We start from the raw sequence: 18,924 nt of genomic DNA, 5'->3' as shown, positions 1-18,924 counted from the left end.
TGTCTACAATATCTTTTTCGCTTTGTCATTATGGGGTATTGTATGTAGATTGATGAGAAAAAAAGGAATTTAATCCATTTTGGAATAAGGCTGTAACATAACAAAATGTGGGGAAAGTGAAGGGGTGTGAATACTTTCCGGATGCACTGTATATGCACAGTTCCTATGCTGTACAATTCACTTATAGAATTCATAGGCAAGGCCAGAAACGAATTTGAAGCATACAAAGCAGAGGCTAAAACTCTTACAGCAACTGAGGGCTACAGGGCTGATAGCCAAAGAACTCGAGCAAGGAAAGTAATGTTCAGTGAGCGTGCAACTCCAGACATCAGACGCTCAGGATGGGATGCATTCTTGATTGACACATATTATGTCATCTGTGACTGCCTGTCACAGGAACTGCGATGACGCAACGATGCCTACAAAAACATGGAGGAAAAATTCGCTTTTCTTACAAAATTCGCTTCTATGGACATCCGAGAAATGCGTGCAGCGACAGAATTTCTCAAAGAGATACCCACATGATCTTGAAAATGACTTTACGGAAATTTTGTCAGTTCAGCACAGTGGTAAAGGGTGAGCAATCAGCCATGGGCATGTATAAGAAGCTCAGAGAGCTTGGCCTGGAGAATGCATTCCCTAATGTGGACATTTGCCTTCACATGTATCTGACATTACCCATTGCAAACTGCTGTGGAGAAAGGTCATTTTCTTTGCTGAAAAGCGTTAAAACGTACCTAAGATCAACGGTGAAGGACAAGAAACTGAACACTTTTGCAGTGTTGGCAATTGAAAACGAATTTACCACCTCCCTGGATTACGACGACATCATCGAAGACGTCACCTTATCAAAAGTCAGGAGAAAGCAGCTGTGAGTAGCCTACACTTTCTACTTAAATACCCAAATCTGAATATGTAAAGACAAATAATGAAATCAAAAGTAAAATGCAAATAAATATAAATAATATATATAAATGTAGGCCTATGCTTTCGCCTTTAAATTCGTGACTATCAAATTGCGGGTCATGACCTATAAATAGATAATAATAAACAAAAATATATACCTAACTAACTAGCCATAATAACCATGTGGCAGTTAAAAGTAATGTTGTTTGTTTACAAAGTATCAAAATTTGCTTGTTTGGGGGGGGGGCGGCCAAAAAAGTGCTCTGCCTAGTGTAATCTATCCATTTAATCTGGCCCTGTTTGGAGTAGGCCTAAAAAGATAGCATTTGGGATAACACATAATGGGCCTAATGAGATCTGACGTGGAATAGACCTGTTGTGGTTGACGAATTCATTGTTGACTGTTCAAATTGATCGATTGATTGATAACCATAGTTGCACTTAAACACAATCCTACTTGTTCTGATAATAGGCATGAGCATTTCAAAAAACTTTCAACAAGAAGCATGTTTTTGATAGTACTGAATGTTCATGTTGTTCTGATAGTTGTACCTGTGACATTGAATCTAATATGGAAGGCTAGCTAGCATACATTGTTCGTTTTACTGACAAGAGGAAAAAAGCGAGAGAAATATTTACTCCACCTAAATGCACTTTTTTTCTCATTTTTAAAGTATTTAAAATGTGTATATTTTTTCTGATGAGAGGAGATAAAAACAATGAGCTAGCCTTTTAATTCCACCTAAATTGATTTATTTGGGCTCATTTATAAAGTATTTAACATGTGTATATGTTTTCAATAACACATGCATAAAAAACAAAGTTGTGATTTGCAAATGTATATCTCTTCAAAATAGCTGGTTTACCTAGTCAAGGTAATAGAAGGTAATGCAGTGAAAATTGTCAGGAACGTTCATTCATGCACAAATCTGCTCTTCTCATGATTGATAGATAAGGCCTATTGTGAGTTGGGTCACGTTGGTTTGTCATTTGTCATAAAAAGTTGGTCCCCAGGAAAGAAGTTTGGGAAACGCTGGCTTATGTGATAGTCTGTGAGGGATGTGTTCATGATTTTCTTCAGAATTTTTGTTTCCTATGGTTTTTTGTTTTTTTTTGATGCAACGTCATGTCATTAATGATGTCGGGCGGGGGGACACCCCACGGGGGCCCACTGGTGGATATGGGGCCCATTGCAGTCGCAATACAAATAGGCAAAGACGGCCCTGTTACAGAGGCAACCAAAAAGCATGCAGGTTTTCCCTCCACCCAGTCACTATACTTGGGGATTTCACTATGTCTGTCCTGTTGGTTTGAAGTGCAAGTCTTATCTGTCATATCACTTGGTGTGGTGAGTAGTTGGGAAGAAATCCTGCTTGCTCTTGAGACTCTGTGGCACATGGTTGCCTTGGTCTGTAATATGCAATAAACACTCCCACTCATCTAGTCTCTGAAGAGAAGAACGGGGAGCATAAAAAGAAGTCTAAGTAAAAAAGATCTAAGTGTAAGAGGAGCAGTATCCTAACCATTCACTCTCATCTAGTCTTGTGAAGAGAAGAAGAGAGGAGCTGAAATTAAGTCAAAGTTAAAAAAAAGATCTAAGTAGAAAGTAAAAAGAAAAGTGAACAAGCAAAAAGAAGTAAAAAGTGGTTAGAAGTAAAACGAGTCAAAAAGTGCAATAGAAAGGAAGAGAAAGATGAAAAAATAAAAAGTGAGCTTTTCCTGTCCATACAGGAAAAGCTTCATTTGAGTGAAAAAAGGACATACCCACTAAGTGAATGAGTCATGTTATGGTCAGAAATAAGAGGTTGTTCATTAATGAGGCCTCCTATGGTCAAACGGGGCAGCTTCTCCTACCTGAATAGGTGTTGAGTTTAACACCCCCCACCTCTCCACCCCCCGGGCTTGTTCTGGACAGTCTGTCCTCAAACAGCGGACAACTGACCCCAACATCCAGTCTGTTTATGGCACCAGGACTCTTGTGCTGCATGCATATCTGGTTGTTCATTGATTATTGCGGCACACAAGGGAAGGAGAAAAGCAAAGGGTTTTTAAGTCATCACTCAACTCTTCCCTGTCAGTTCCTGCAGGATTCAAGGGACGACACTAAGTTGTTGTTTCTTCACTCCTCTAACAGTCTTTCCTCTCCTTTCTGCTCTTTTCCTCTCTCCTTTTTCTTCCTTGCTGCCTGTCTGCTGTAATTTCCCGTTTCTCTCTCTCTCGCCCCCCCCCCCCCCCCTTACTGGTTTGCACACTGGCCTGTCTCTGTGAAAGCTGTGTCAGGGTCAGGGTTTTTGGTCCTGTTTTTGGTCCCTAAAAGTCTTTTCTTCGACCATTTACACTCATGCATTAGCATACACACAGACCTGACAAACATTCTCCCTCCTGTGCTCACACACACACACACACACACACACACACACACACACACACACACATATACGTTCCATCGTCACAGTTAGTAGATAACATTTAAGAGCTAATTTGGATGTGGCCTGTGGAGCAGACTTTCTTCGCCCCCCCCCCCTTTTTCTCCCCCCAATTGTACCTGGCCAATTACCCCACTTGTCCCGGTCACTGCTCCACCTCTTCTGCCGATCCGGGGAGGGCTGCAGACTACCACGTCTCCTCCGATACATGTGGAGTCGCCAGCTGCTTCTTTTCACCTGACAGTGAGGAGTTTCACCAGGAGGATGTAGCGCATGGGAAGATCATGCTATTCCCCCCAGTTCCCCCTCCCCGCGAACAGGCGCCCCGACCAACCAGAGGAGGCGCTAGTGCAGCGACCAAGACACATACTCACATCCGGCTTCCCTCTCGCAGACACGGCCAATTGTGTCTGTAGAGACACCTGACCAAGCTGGAGGTAACACGGGGATTTGGACCAACAATCCCTGTGTTGGTAGGCAACGGAATAGAAGCAGACTTTAAATTTGTGATCAGATTATGATGTGAGACACTGCTATTTTGAGAAGAATCATGATGTATCAATAATAAATGGAATTCTCTGCAGTGCAGATGTATTTCACATGGTCTAAACAGACTTTGCTTTAATTTGTGTGGTATTATTTAAACAGTAGAAATCATCAACCGTTCCAGCAGTTTTCTCAACAGCTTGCACTCCTTGCCCCTCCAAGTGCCTAGCAAGTGTCTAAATATACAGACAGGGACATGAAGGTTTTATATACCAGCCTCCAGCTATGGGTTAAATAGTGCCACTGCCTTGTGGATACCTCAGGAGAGGAATATGCTACAGGAGTAAACCCCTGCAGAAAATCACCGTCTACAGTGCTGTTGTTGTTTTTTGTTTTTCTTGCCCTTTTGTATCTGTTTAAGTCAGAGAGTACTGCTGGCGTCGTGTGTGGCTGCCGCTTCTCCCTCTCATAGCCCCCCCTTCCCATCCACCCCTGTATATCTGTGTTATGTTTATCTGTTGTCTTGTTTCACCCCGTTTATTGTAAAGTGATTTTGAGTGTTAGAAAAGTGCTATGCTATATAAGTTTGATTTATTATTATTATTATTATTAATTATTATTATATAATGTGCAAGAATGGGCAGCACAGTGGTTAGCACTGTCACCTCACAGCGAGAAGGTCCTGGGTTCGAACCCCGGGGTTGTCCAAACTTGGGGGTCATCCCAGGTCGTCCTCTGTATGGAGTTTTCATGATCTCCCCGTGTCTGCGGTGGGTTTTCTCCGGGGGCTCCGATTTCCCCCACCATCAAAAAGACATGCATGTTAGGGTTAATACTCCTGTCTGTGCCCTTGACCGAGGCATGGCAAGACGAACTGGAGTTGGTCCCCGGGCGCTGCACGGCGGCTGCCCACTGCTCCTAGCTACACAGCTAGGATGGGTTAAATGTAGAGTGTAATTTCCTCACAGGGATCACTAAAGTATCTGAAAATAAAAAAATTAAAAAAAACATAAAATGTCCACTTTGGTAAATGTTGCCTAAGCTGCCTCCCTAGTAGTTAGGGCTTGTATCATTATTAGCAAGTTAGTATCACCTGGATGGGGTTTTATCCATGAAAGGTGAATATAGATTATGTTGACAGAGGACTCTGGAATTTCGGCCTGAGCTCATCCGCTAAAAGTTTTCAGATATGATGAGCTCAGACTCAGAAGGCGGGAATATATTGTGAACAACGTCACAGTAAAGGTTGTATAGGGAGCCTCTGTTTGCATTAGGCATAGAGGGCACCCAACAACTAAATGAAACTTCTTACTGTAAATCATAGTTCCTGCATAGTGCCTTCCACATATAGGTTCCAAAGGGTGCACAATGAATGTAATCTCAAGGACATGTTTTGCCTTGGGAAATGTGTCTTTTTGCATTTTCCACTGAGAGGTTTCCTGCAGTCGCAAGCCTGGCCAATAATTGATTCAGCTTGGACTCATGAGGAGTCATGGTTTTTAACTTGTCTCCTCATCAGCAGGACTGAATCATTTTTCAGCAGGCCAAGAGGAACTGTTTCATATCTAAATGGTGATATGTGTTGTGTTACAGAACACTAGTTGACCATTATGACAGCTGTTGAGAAGAAACTGTCTAGGTTTAGTTTGTCATAATGGACATTTTTTACCGCCCAAGTGAAAGTTTTTGGAACAGATGCTTTGGTGAGCAGGGTTGCTGCTTGGTGTTTCTTCCAACCCTGTTGTTTATTGTGGTACTTCAGGGGTCCTCCGGAGAGCAGACAGCTCCAGTCAGCCAGACAGTGGCGTAGTCCTGTTGGAGCTTGTGCCAAGGGTGGGGAACATGGATTGGTAACACTGTGATGTGGAATGAGTTAAGCTAAATGGCTAACTTTAGTTACGTTTTCAGTTTTTATTTTTCAAAGCCATTCAGTATGCCAAATTTCGCCACAAGAGGACACTGTTACATAACCTCACATGAACAGGAACAATTTTTGGATCCGTGGAAACATAAAATCCGGGTGAAAATCAGTTTAAAAATCTGGGTATTTTTTGGTGAAAATCTGTAAAAAACGAAAACGCTGAGCCTTGTCCATTTCTTACAAAGTAGATGTGTCATTTTGCTGCCTACATTGCCCAGACTGGGAGCAGAACAACGTAAATGCTGTCAAGTTCAGTCTAATTTGAGAGGTTGTGCTTTCATAAGAATTTTGCACCCTGAGACTATACTGTATTTTTGTCTGTTTGTTTTTTGTTTTTGTTTTTTTTGTGGATTTCCCCCCCCCCATTTTCTCCCCAATTGTACCCGGCCAATCACCCCACTCTTCCGAGCCGTCCCGGTCGTTGCTCCACCCCCTCTGCTAATCCAGAGAGGGCTGCAGACTACCACATGTATCGGAGGAGGCATGTAACCAGCCGCTTCTTTTCACCTGACAGTGAGGAGTTTCACAAGGGGATGTACCATGTGGGAGGATCAAGCTATTCCCCCCACCCCCACCCCGAACAGGCGCCCTGACTAACCAGAGGAGGCGCTAGTGCAAACACGGCCAATTTTGGCTGTAGGGACACCCGACGAAGCTGGAGGTAACACAGGGATTCGAACCGGCAATCCCCATATTGGTAGACAACGGAATAGACTGCTACGCTACCTGGACACCCTTGACTATACTGTTTTTTGTTTTGTTTTTATTTACTCTAAACAATTTGAAGTTATTTGAATATGCAGGTCACCTCAGATGTAATTCTCTTGTGTTTTGCCCCTTCTATTGCAAATGCCAATAGACCTCTAAAATGGCACGGCATTTTGATGTCCGTAGATGGAATTCCATATCCGTCCATACTTAAATTTAATATAAAAATGTATAAGAGTGTAAAAAGATCACCTCTTACTGCCTCCAATGGTAGTTTTGAACTATCTTTCGTTCAGCCATGGCACATTTACAGATATCTTTATCTGCTGAGATGAAATCTGCTGATCTTCAAAAGATGCAGTGAAGAAAGTGAAATCATGAATCGCTAGCATTTTCTATCCTAGCATAATTTAGTGTCACCGTTTGTGTCCATGCAAACTCTGCCGCTGTTTTCCCATCCACATCATGCGTTATCAAGTCAGTACGCTGTTATTTCTAAAATCCACTTTATTTTTCTCATTTTACAGTTGTTGTTACAGCTGAACTAATACCAAACAATTAAGATCTAAAAAGTGCTGCAAGAGCCGTACCCATAAGAAAGCCACTACTGAATAAAACAGTTCAGAGTCACCATTACCATATAATTATGGGTTTATTGCAACTTGAACACGTGTTCCAACACACACTCCAAATACAACAACTGTGCATAAAAAAAAAAAACAACAACAAAGAACCAAACAGCAAACTCGTGGATAACTAAGGCAGGGCGGTGATAAGGGCAAACTATGATGACTAAAGATGAATACACTAAACACATACAGACAAGGGAAACAATACTCACCGCCCTGCCTGGCAAAGCCAGATAAAAAATTAAAATGAAAAGGGGGTACTAACCCCAAAATCAAAAAAAGCGATCTAGAACATAAGCATGAGTACCGGGCAAAAGTTAACTAAGAAGTTCACAAAAATCAAACAAACAGCATTCAGAAATGTGAGGGGGCCTCTCAATGTCCATGGGCTTATGAGCTTCTTTTGTAGGAGTCAGTAGGGGAAGGCCTCAGGTGCAGCCCGTCTGCAATCAGTGCAGCAATCAGCACCACTTCACTGGCTCTGCCTTCTCAGGCACCACCTCAGATGACAGAATGGGCAGGGGCATAACACCTCCACCCACAAGACATGAAACGATGCACACACAAAAAATGCAGCAATTCAAAAAGCACTAAAAACAAAAAACCCACCTTAATGATTACCCCCACTTGGAGGACGGGGTAACTTCTGACGACCAGGTGCAGCATGAGGGTCCTTGATCCACCCGCCAGGCAGGAAACGGGAACTTGTGCACCCCCATCAGGACCAGAGTCAGGAACTTTTTTGATCCACCCGCCAGGACTTGAGCCAGGAACAACACCACAGCCAACAAGAGACAGGGGCAACAAACAGCTGAGTAGATGCAGACCAACAGTAGAGAACAGGAAATGGTCACAGCAGCAGCCACTTGCCTTGAGACACCCCCAATAAAATATATTAGGGGAAGGCACAAATGATAGTCAAGCTGTTAAGACACCTGACCACAGGTGCAAGGACCCCAGGGAACTGCAATGTCGTCTCCAGCAGCGTACTCTAGGAACAGAACAGGCAGAAAATGGTAAAAAAATAAATTAAAAAAACTTGAAAATCCCTGACTCCAACTTGAAACAGAGTGTCCGCAAGGATGTTATCACGCCCTCTGATATGCTGGATGGAGAGAGGGAAAATCTGTAGAAAAAGACTCCATCGCAACAGTCTCTGATTTGTGTTGTCAATCCGCTGGAGAAAACCCCAGAGGATTATGATTGCTGTAAACTAGAATGGAGCTGGACCCACTAAGGTAGACTTCAAAATGCTGTACAGCTAAAACCAAAGCTAGAGCCTCTTTTTCAATCACAGAGTAGTTCTTCTGATGCTTATTGAACTGCTTGGAAAAGAAGCAAACGGGGTGTTCCACCTCACTTTGGTCATCCTGCAGTAGCACGGCACCAGCACCGAAATCACTGGCATCAACAGCCAACTTAGGACTGTAGAAGTCAGGAGCAGTCAAAACGGGTGCATTGACTAGCAAAGACTTGGCCAACAAAAACAAAACAGTGTCTCTGAACTTGTGGCAAAACAATGGTAATAACCATGTAATATCAAAGTAGCAAAACATTAATAACCAATCAATTAACACTTAAAGGGATCCCGGATGAGCCCCCAATTATGTTATGGCTGAACTAATACCAAACAATTAAGATCTAAAAAGTGCTGCAAGAGACATACCCATAAGAAAGCCACTACTCAGGAAAACAGTTCAGAGTCATTATTACCATATAATTATGGGTTTATTACAACTTGGCCATTATTACAACTTGAACACGTGTTCCAACACACACTCCAAGTACAACAACTGTGCATTAAAAAAAAACAACAACAACATAAAGAACCAAACAGCAAACTCATAGATAACTAAGGCAGGGCGGTGATAAGGGCAAACTATGATGACTAAAGATGAACACACTAAACACAAACAGACAAGGGAAACAATACTCACCGCCCTGCCTGGTAAAGCCAGATAAAAATGAAAATGAAAGAGGGGTACTAACCCCAAAATCAAAAAAAGGGATATAGAACATAAGCATGAGTGCCAGGAAAAAGTAAACTAAGAAGTTCACAAAAACCAACAAACAGCATTCAGAAATGTGAGGGGGCCTCTCAATGTCCATGGCCTTGTGAGCTTCTTTTATAGGAGTCAGTAGGGGAAGGCCTCAGGTGCAGCCCGTCTGCAGTCAGTGCAGCAATCAGCACCACGTCACTGGCTCCGCCTTCTCAGGCACCACCTCAGATGACAGAATGGGCAGGGGCTTAACAGTTGTAATGAAATTTTTCTTCTACATTTAACCCGTGCTATTGTATAGGAGCAGTGGGCAGCTGCCGCGCCCGGCGACTAACTCCAGTTCTTCTTTCCATTGTCTTGGTCAGGGGCACAGACTGGAGTATTAACCCTAACATGCATGTCTTTTTGATGGTGGGAGGAAACCAGAGCATCCAGAGGAAACACACAGAAAGGACCTGGGACAGCTTGGGGTTCAAACCCAAGACTTTCTTGCTGTGAGGCAACAGTACTTACCACTGGACCACTGTGGCCCCCAGTGGTTGGCACGGTGGCACTGTTAGTTATTAATTGCATATATTACATGACATCAGTCTGTAGTGTAAAAACAGTAATTGAGAGGGGTGAAAACCGTTGTTATTATTAGCCCCATTACAGGATTCCTCTGGTCCAGCTTTCAGAGGAATGATTCGTCACATAAGGATAACGCAACACCAGCACCATGCCGTTAGTGTCATGTCTTTTAACCAACTATTAAGTTGTCCCATTCATTCATTCCATCGGTGAAAAATCGAATGGACCCGGATGTGCTCCGAAGGACACAAACTGACGTCATCACAGTAAAAGCTCAATTCTTTATCATTTCATGGCGGCCCCTCCCAGTTGAGCACTTTTCGATTCTGCTCCAACCCCTTCAATCTATCATGTTCACTTCTTAGCCCCTCTTTCTAATCTTTTAGCCCTGCACACGCATGTGCACACACACGCACACGCACACGCACACACACACCGCCTCTGAGATTGCCGCCCCAAAGCAAGTGTTTACAGTATATGTTTGGAGTCAGTGGTGTGCTCAGTCCTCTCTGTAGTTAAGTGATATATTTGTTGGGTGCTCTTTGGTCCAAGGTTAGTAGTTTCAGATGAGAAAAAGAGAACAAATCTCTCTGACCAAGACACTCCGTGTAATTAAAAATGTCTTTATTGAAACTTAGACATATCCAAAAAGGACCTAAAAATGCCCACGCGTAGCGGCTTGGGCCTTCTTCAGGGCATAGTGAGACAAAACAGGAGTGAATGGTTTGTCTCACTATGCCCTGAAAAAGGCCCAAGCCGCTACGCGTGGGCATTTTTAGGTCCTTTTTGGATATGTCTAAGTTTCAATAAAGACATTTTTAATTACACGGAGTGCCTTGGTCAGAGAAGTTCGTTCTCTTTTTCTCATCTGCAAGTGTTTACAGTGTTGAGAATTTTATCTGTGCTTGCAGAGAGCATCCGGTTCTCCTCTTGGCCAATCCCAGTGCCTGGTGAAACCTTTTCAGGTTATGAAGAGAATAAAGAGTTAGGGAATAAGAAAAGGAAAGGAAAAAGCGGTGTAAAATATGAACAGCAGCTGTCAGTTTGATACTGACTCTACTGTCTACGTCTCTGTATAAAAGGATTTGTTTGTGGTCGCGTGAGACCGACAGACAGGTAAAGAGAGAAGAAAGATATTGAGAGATAATCTTGTTTTCTCTTTTTGTCTTAAGCTGGGCAGTTCACCTTCAACAGAAATTACACTAATTTGAGTTTTAGGTGGTCATTCCTCCAAGGTGGCCATTGTGTTGCTTCATAAGTATGTTTGGACTAATGAGTTTCTGAAGATCTGGGATGTTACAGTTTTTTAACGATCCATCTTTCTCTTTCTTACATAACCGCCCCTGCCTCTTGCATTTGGCCCAGTTGCCGACCATTTTTAGAGCCGTTAAAATGGTTTTTCCTTGTTTATCTTTTCGCTTCAGGGTCACATTAAAAAAAATCACGGTTGACTCTGAATTTTTTGGTGTGGTTGCACCTCAGCTCATATGTACGTGAAGACATGCATGCACACACACACACACACACACACACACAACACACACACACACACACACTCATTATGGGTTAGACTCTGCATGGGGAGATAAGATAGGTCAAATGTGGCGCTAGGCTGAGCTGTGTGGAGTGGGGGGAGACTGTACAGTGAATAACAATGTCCAAAACTAATCGGGATTAACTTCTAATCGCTTCTGCCACTGGGCCCCTATGCAAATTAGCTCATTTATAGGCGCAAGCCCTGGCCCCTGATTGGCCCTTATCAGGGCTGTGGAAGGGGTGCAGGAAAGGGGGTGCACCCAAGTGCAGAGGGGGGAGATTAGCTGGCTTTGGCCCAAAAAATGGTCGGACACCAGGAGGAGAAAAAAAAAATACCGTCTCTGTTCATCTCTTGGCTGACCTCTGCCTCTGTATGTTTCTTTCCATGGATCGCTGTCTGCCTCACTGGCCAAACTGTCCATCCGTCTCCAACGTCATGGCTCAGTTATTCCCCTGTTCTTTTCCCGTTCTACATTTTGTTTCTCTTTGTTTTGGTTGCACGTCCATGTATCGCATATATATATACACTACCGTTCAAAAGTTTGGGATCACATTGAAATGTCCATATTTTTGAAGGAAAAGCACTGTACTTTTCAATGAAGATAACTTTAAACTAGTCTTAACTTTAAAGAAATACACTCTATACATTGCTAATGTGGTAAATGACTATTCTAGCTGCAAATGTCTGGTTTTTGGTGCAATATCTACATAGGTGTATAGAGGCCCATTTCAAGCAACTATCACTCCAGTGTTCTAATGGTACAATGTGTTTGCTCATTGGCTCAGAAGGCTAATTGATGATTAGAAAACCCTTGTGCAATCATGTTCACACATCTGAAAACAGTTTAGCTCGTTACAGAAGCTACAAAACTGACCTTCCTTTGAGCAGATTGAGTTTCTGGAGCATCACATTTGTGGGGTCAATTAAACGCTCAAAATGGCCAGAAAAAGAGAACTTTCATCTGAAACTCGACAGTCTATTCTTGTTCTTAGAAATGAAGGCTATTCCATGCGAGAAATTGCTAAGAAATTGAAGATTTCCTACACCGGTGTGTACTACTCCCTTCAGAGGACAGCACAAACAGGCTCTAACCAGAATAGAAAAAGAAGTGGGAGGCCGCGTTGCACAACTGAGCAAGAAGATAAGTACATTAGAGTCTCTAGTTTGAGAAACAGACGCCTCACAGGTCCCCAACTGGCATCTTCATTAAATAGTACCCGCAAAACACCAGTGTCAACATCTACAGTGAAGAGGCGGCTGCGGGATTCTGGGCTTCAGGGCAGAGTGGCAAAGAAAAAGCCATATCTGAGACTGACCAATAAAAGAAAAAGATTAAGATGGGCAAAAGAACACAGACATTGGACAGAGGAAGACTGGAAAAAAGTGTTGTGGACGGATGCATCCAAGTTTGAGGTGTTTGGATCACAAAGAAGAACGTTTGTGAGACGCAGAACAAATGAAAAGATGCTGGAAGAATGCCTGACGCCATCTGTTAAGCATGGTGGAGGTAATGTGATGGTCTGGGGTTGCTTTGGTGCTGGTAAGGTGGGAGATTTGTACAGGGTAAAAGGGATTCTGAATAAGGAAGGCTATCACTCCATTTTGCAACGCCATGCCATACCCAGTGGACAGCGCTTGATTGGAGCCAATTTCATCCTACAACAGGACAATGACCCTAAACACACCTCCAAATTGTGCAAGAACTATTTAGAGCAGAAGCAGGCAGCTGGTATTCTATCGGTAATGGAGTGGCCAGCGCAGTCACCAGATCTGAACCCCACTGAGCTGTTGTGGGAGCAGCTTGACCGTATGGTACGCAAGAAGTGCCCATCCAACCAATCCAACTTGTGGGAGCTGCTTCTGGAAGCGTGGGGCGCAATTTCTCCAGATTACCTCAACAAATTAACAGCTAGAATGCCAAAGGTCTGCAATGCTGTAATTGCTGCAAATGGAGGATTCTTTGACGAAAGCAAAGTTTGATGTAAAAAAAATCTTATTTCAAATACAAATCATTATTTCTAACCTTGTCAATGTCTTGACTCTATTTTCTATTCATTTCACAACATATGGTGGTGAATAAGTGTGACTTTTCATGGAAAACACAAAATTGTTTGGGTGATCCCAAACTTTTGAACGGTAGTGTATATATATATATATATATATATATATATATATATATATATATATATATATATATCTGTACTCTGTCAACTCTCCAAAGCAGTTTAAACATTTGACTAATCTATTGCTTAGGTTAATTTGCTGTCCCCTTTCTATCCAAGAAGGTTATCAATTTTCTCCCTTCTTTTTCATGTTTCACTGAGAACATACAAACACTAAATTGAAATCATTTTATCAAAGTCCTTAATGGCGTTTCTGTTCTTACTGTGGGATTAATTAAATCTTACTCTATTGACGACTCTTATTCACAGAAAGACCTCTTCCCCCCAAACGTACGTTCAGAGCTTGCAGATATCTCGGGCCACGACAACCTTTTTCATTTGCTTACCGAACCAGTGTTCTGCTAACAGACACGCAACGCAGTTAGATAAAAAGAGAATTGATTGGGACATCCGGGTGGCGTTGCGGTCTATTCCGTTGCCTACCAACACGGGGATCACTGGTTCAAATCCCCCTGTGTTACCTCTGGCTTGGTCAGGTGTCCCTACAGACACAATTGGCCGTGTCTGCAGGTGGGAAGCCGGATGTGGGTATGTGTCCTGGTCGCTACACTAGCGCCTCCTCTGGTCAGTCGGGGCACCTTTTCGGGGGGAGGGGGAACTGGGGGGGGGGATTAGCGTGATACTCCCATGCACTACGTCCCCCTGGCGAAACTGCTCACTGTCAGGTGAAAAGAAGTGGCTGGCAACTCCACGTGTATTGGAGGAGGCATGTGGTGGTCTGCAGCCCTCCCCGGATCAGCAGAGGGGGTGGAGCAGCGACTGGGATGGCTCAGAAGAGTGTGGTAATTGGCCGGATACGGGGGGAAATCCACACCAAAAAAAAAAGGATATACACAGAAAGACACCCCCCCCCCAAACGTACGTTCAGAGCTTGCAGATATCTCGGGCCACGACAACCGTTTTCATTTGCTTAACAGACCAGTGTTCTACTAACAGACACACAGTCAGATAAAAACAGCAGAGATTAATTTATCTTCCAGGATGTAAACATTGGCCTTATGATTGTGACGTAGATATTGATCAACGTAACTGTGTCATACTATGTCATGCATGAAGGTTTAACCGCCACTTTAAGCACACTGAATGTCAGTGAACTCATTTATGATGAGGTGTGATGACTGCCCTGAGTTGGATTTTCCTTTTTTCTCCATCCAGACTGATTTGCAAACTTGGGTCCACTGAGGTGACGTGACTAAACGAAAGCCATGTTTTGTTGTCTTTCATGTTGTCATAGTTACGGACGAGTATATGCTGCCGACCCCTACAACCACACACTTGCTCCAGCAGCCACATACAGCGTTGGTGCCATGGTAAGACAAGCCGGTCACATCATCAGTCTTTTTCCTGTTCACCATTTTTTTCTGCTTTTATGTCTCCCTATCCCGACCCGATTCTCTCACTCTTCTTCACCTCATTCAGCCCCCACATAGTATTTGCTCTCTCTCTCTCTCCTCATTTCCTCCATTTTCTTTGCCCCTCTTACTATCTCTGTGGCTCTGCATGGGTTTCTGTGTGCCACTGACATTTCCTCACTAAAAGTTAATTGAATTTGTCTCTGGTGCTAACAACAGTCCAAACGCCACATTAATCCCACCTGTAAATGCTGATGAATGTCTTCATGCCTTGGTAGCCCAGTCCATGTTAGTTATTATATTTCTAATTTGGTGGATACCACCTCGCCTTGCACTTCCTGGTAATGGAATAATTAGTCATTTTGATAATTAAATCCCCACACCTAAATGGTGTGGCAGCCACGGGGGAGGAAGGAAAGAGAGCGAGGGATTGAGCAAGAGAGCCGAGTGGACTTGCAGGGGCAATGAAAAAAAACACTTTGTCCAGCGAGGTAGAGAAAGAGAAACAGATAGCTGAGCAAAAAGCAGGGAGACAAAGGCAGAGATAGACACCAGCCGGGCCAGCCATCAGATGGAAACCAACAGGCCTTCATAAATTAGTGTTTGCTGATAAGTACGAGCGTTAGTTCAACCTCCTGAGAGACACTACCCCATCAGTTGGTCTTACTGCTGCAGGACAGTCAGGACAGCATCAAGAAACACATTTATTCAAAGCAAAACCCGTTTAATTATTTTCACCCTCTCACAGTGCAAGACCCGGCAGTCCCCACTCCACCAGCAATGCCACCGCCAACCTCTGTTTTATTATCAGCGTGATCCATGTTTGAAAAAGCCCAAAAGATCTATCTTGTCTTGATTCTCATTTCTACATACTCTTTTTTGTGTGTGTGTGTGTGTGTGTGTGTGTGTGTTCTTGTTACCTTTCCACTCCTCCTTTTCTTGGTGTATTAACTGGATTTCTTTCACATAGCTGTTGGCATGTACTCCTGGCATGAAGCGTCTTGGTGTGCTTGCTGCATGACGATTGCTCCAGTCACGGGTCATTTCATCCCCTATGGGTTTGCACCAGAACTACGGTAATGTAATGTTAAAACCTGACTTGTCTTTGCTGTAGGACTGAGGGAGGCTAACAGGAGTGTTTTTTGTGTTGTGTTGTGTTGTGTTGTTTTGTTTTTGTTTTGTTTCTGTGTGTGTGTGTGTGTGTGTGTGTGTGTGTGTGTGTGTGTGTGTGTGTGTGTGTGTGTAAAATTGTGTTTGCGTGCCCCATATGTCCACATGTGTGCCTTTATGTGCATCTTTGTGTGTCTATGTATGCGCACTGGGGCACATATGGTGGTGTGCCCTTGTGCTTTGGTCTGTGTGTGTGTGTGTGTGTGTGTGTGTGTGTGTGTGTGTGTGTGTGTGTGTGTGTGTGTGTGTGTGTGTGTTTCAGAACACGTTCGCCCCACTGACAGATGCCAAAACTAGGAGTCACGCGGACGATGTGGGGCTGGTACTGTCTTCCCTCCAGGCTAGTATATACCGAGGAGGCTACAGTCGTTTCGCACCCTACTAACACCTTGTGTAACCCCCCCTCCACCTTCACACAACCTTCTAACAGGGCAGAGAAAGAAAGAGCGTGTGTGTGTGTGTGTGTGAGTGAATGAGAGAAAAGCAGGGCGAGCGAGAGAGAGAGAGTGATTTCTGAGGCCTGGGTATTGCAATACATGCAGTTGTGCATCATTTTAACATCTCCAAAGAGAGAGGTGCAGGAAAAAAAAAGACTAAGAATAAAATGACAGCTGATATTTTTCATCTTATACCTCAGATATTTTGTGCTGTGTATTTTGATATTGTGGGTTTTTAATTTCAGAAAATTTAAACATAGATTGTCAGCTGTAGAGATTTAACCGTGGTACTAATAGAAAGCTGCTAGAGTATCGATTAGGACACAATGAAAAACATGAACAGTTTCAAACTTGTTTGGGCCTGTAGAGAACTTCAAACCTGTAAGATAGGTCATAGTTAGCATTTTGGTCTGATCATTTTTTTTTTCTAGCGTGGTTAGCTGACTGCCGGAGTCGAGCGTCTTGTTTTGTTTAACATTTCTGGGCTTACGGTGGTTCTTCCATTGTCAGGTTAAGTCTTCATATGGGGGTGGATGGGCTGAGAAGTAACAAAAACAGTGTAGGAAGACTGGCAAGAGATGAGAGGGGGGTTTTTTTACCCCTTAAGGATTTGGAGGGATAGGACAAATGTAGTTTTTGTTTTGTTTTGTTTTTTTAATGAATGCTGTGTAGTCATTAGCAAATTATCCAGGCTGCTGATCCATTGACTAGATGGTGTGGGTATCCTTCATCGCCCCAAGCCAAAGGTTTTGCTTGATATATCTGGGGTGTTTATGTATACAGTCGAGATTTAACTTAGAAATGAAACAGAAAAAAGTATTGCAGTGGCAGGCTACCTATTTCTTTCTCCATTCAGTTGTGTTGTCCAAACCCCAATGATGTTGGCCATCCAGAATAGGATGTTTTTTATACAAACTTCCTCTGTATTGATTGGTATTACTAATGAATTTTGTACTATGTGAGATATTTAAAAAGAACATTAAAAAAAACAGTGTCCAAAGCCACCATTTCTATTTTCTTTAAGTTTTACTTTTTTTTAAATTATGACGGATTATTTGTAATGAAATGTGGGGCAAAACAGTCTAACAAACCAACAGTGTATCATATTTCAGCTGTGTAGTGAAGATGTTCTCTCATATAAAAATACACAACAGTATAATGTTTTAGATTTAGACAAGTAGACCACTTGTTAGGGAGAGATGTCTCATTTTCTATTGAATCATATTCAGATTTATATAATCTCTTTGCAAGTAATGCAATCACAGTATAGGTAGACTCATTGTATTTTTGTCAATTGTAATATTTTACATACACACAACATATTATTTTGTCATTACTTCTCAAACATGAGAGACATATCAGTGTTGTAGTAGTGTTTATCAATTTTTTATTTTATTTCGGTAGTTTTTTGATTTCTCTGAGCTTTTTCTTTTGTCCACATTATTTTTAAAGTGACATCCTTTTTATTGTTATTTTGTAGAAATCAGCCTTTACACTTTGAAAATTAACTGTTTGAATATTAAATAAATCTGAGAAATATGATTATGTGATATATATATCTGAGATATATGATTTGTGAACAGGATAAATGATGATGTAAATAGGATTTAATTAAATAAAAGTTGTGGTGAATTTTGAAAAGTGCTACATAGGTGAGAGGTTAACCGTTAAGCTAGCGCTACATAGCAAGCCAGCTAGCTAGCTAACCACTTCTCTCGCCACATTCTGTTTACAACTATTCCCAACGGGCAGTGTTGTCACACATCTTATTTTGGTATTTATAACAAGTGAAACAGGAGAAACGCTAAACTGCACGGCGTCATGAGAACAGAGGGGGCGCTGTAGCCTTTGGGACTGACGTGTTGTTGGTTAAAGCCTTCCTCTGTGTGTACTGGGCGCGCGGAGCATCGAGCGTGACGATGGCGGGCTCTTAACACTCACTTTGCCTGATGTGCGACTCCGCGACTACTTTATACAATCTCTGCTTCCAGTAGGTGTTGTGGTTCAAAATAAGGCTTCCAACCCTGTCATTGTATGTGCATGCACTATGATTCTTCCACCTAACAATAACCATCAATAAAGTTTTGTTTTCTAAAGATATGGAGGAGTGTCAAAGTCTGTTTTGTGTCAAATGGGATTTAAAGTCTGCGCCTTTTCTTTTCTTTTTTCTTTTCCGCCGACAGCAAATTCTAAATAATGTTTCCCTGAACCAGATTCCTTTTTTTTTTTTGCTTCTTTTTGTTTTGAGAAAAATGTTTTCAAATGTGTTAGAATAGATGGTAAGTTAACCAGCAATCCCAACGAAAGAAGGTGTGTTAGTTTCAAAAGTTTTTTTTTTTTTTAATCAGTACTCTAGTCATCAAATGAACAATGCCACTGTCCTGGGCATCATTGTGAGTTAAATGCCTGTGTCGAATTCAATTTTTTGGTCCTACATTTAAGTAATCGAGTTAAGAGATGAGAGGTATGAACATTACCTTTTTATCAACCAGCTTTTAGAGGGGACTGGAGCCGTGTCCCAGCCTCCCAGCAGATGGTGTTGAGACTAGGAAGTGCAGCTACACTGATGAGTCAAAACATTATGACTACCTACCTACCT

General features: G+C 42.5%; 1 protein-coding gene across 2 annotated transcripts in view; it reads left to right on the top strand.

Moving 5' to 3' along the window:
• The window catches only part of rbfox1 (RNA binding fox-1 homolog 1), a 72,532-nt gene extending 54,140 nt beyond the window's left edge, over positions 1-18,392 (top strand). Inside the window, exons 9-10 of one of the 2 annotated variants that reach the window (XM_056288801.1) lie at positions 14,601-14,676; positions 16,151-18,392. In XM_056288801.1, the coding sequence (XP_056144776.1) occupies positions 14,601-14,676; positions 16,151-16,273 (199 nt within the window). In that variant the 3' untranslated portion in view covers positions 16,274-18,392. The remainder of the gene's footprint in view (positions 1-14,600; positions 14,677-16,150) is intronic. The other variant, XM_056288800.1, reaches the window with a different exon arrangement.
• The last annotated feature ends 532 nt before the right edge of the window (positions 18,393-18,924 follow it).

Source organism: Lampris incognitus, chromosome 10 (assembly GCF_029633865.1).
Source record: "Lampris incognitus isolate fLamInc1 chromosome 10, fLamInc1.hap2, whole genome shotgun sequence".
Lineage (NCBI taxonomy): Eukaryota > Metazoa > Chordata > Actinopteri > Lampriformes > Lampridae > Lampris > Lampris incognitus.
Note: the sequence above shows the minus strand (reverse complement) of the source record. Positions and strands in the feature narration are given on the sequence as shown.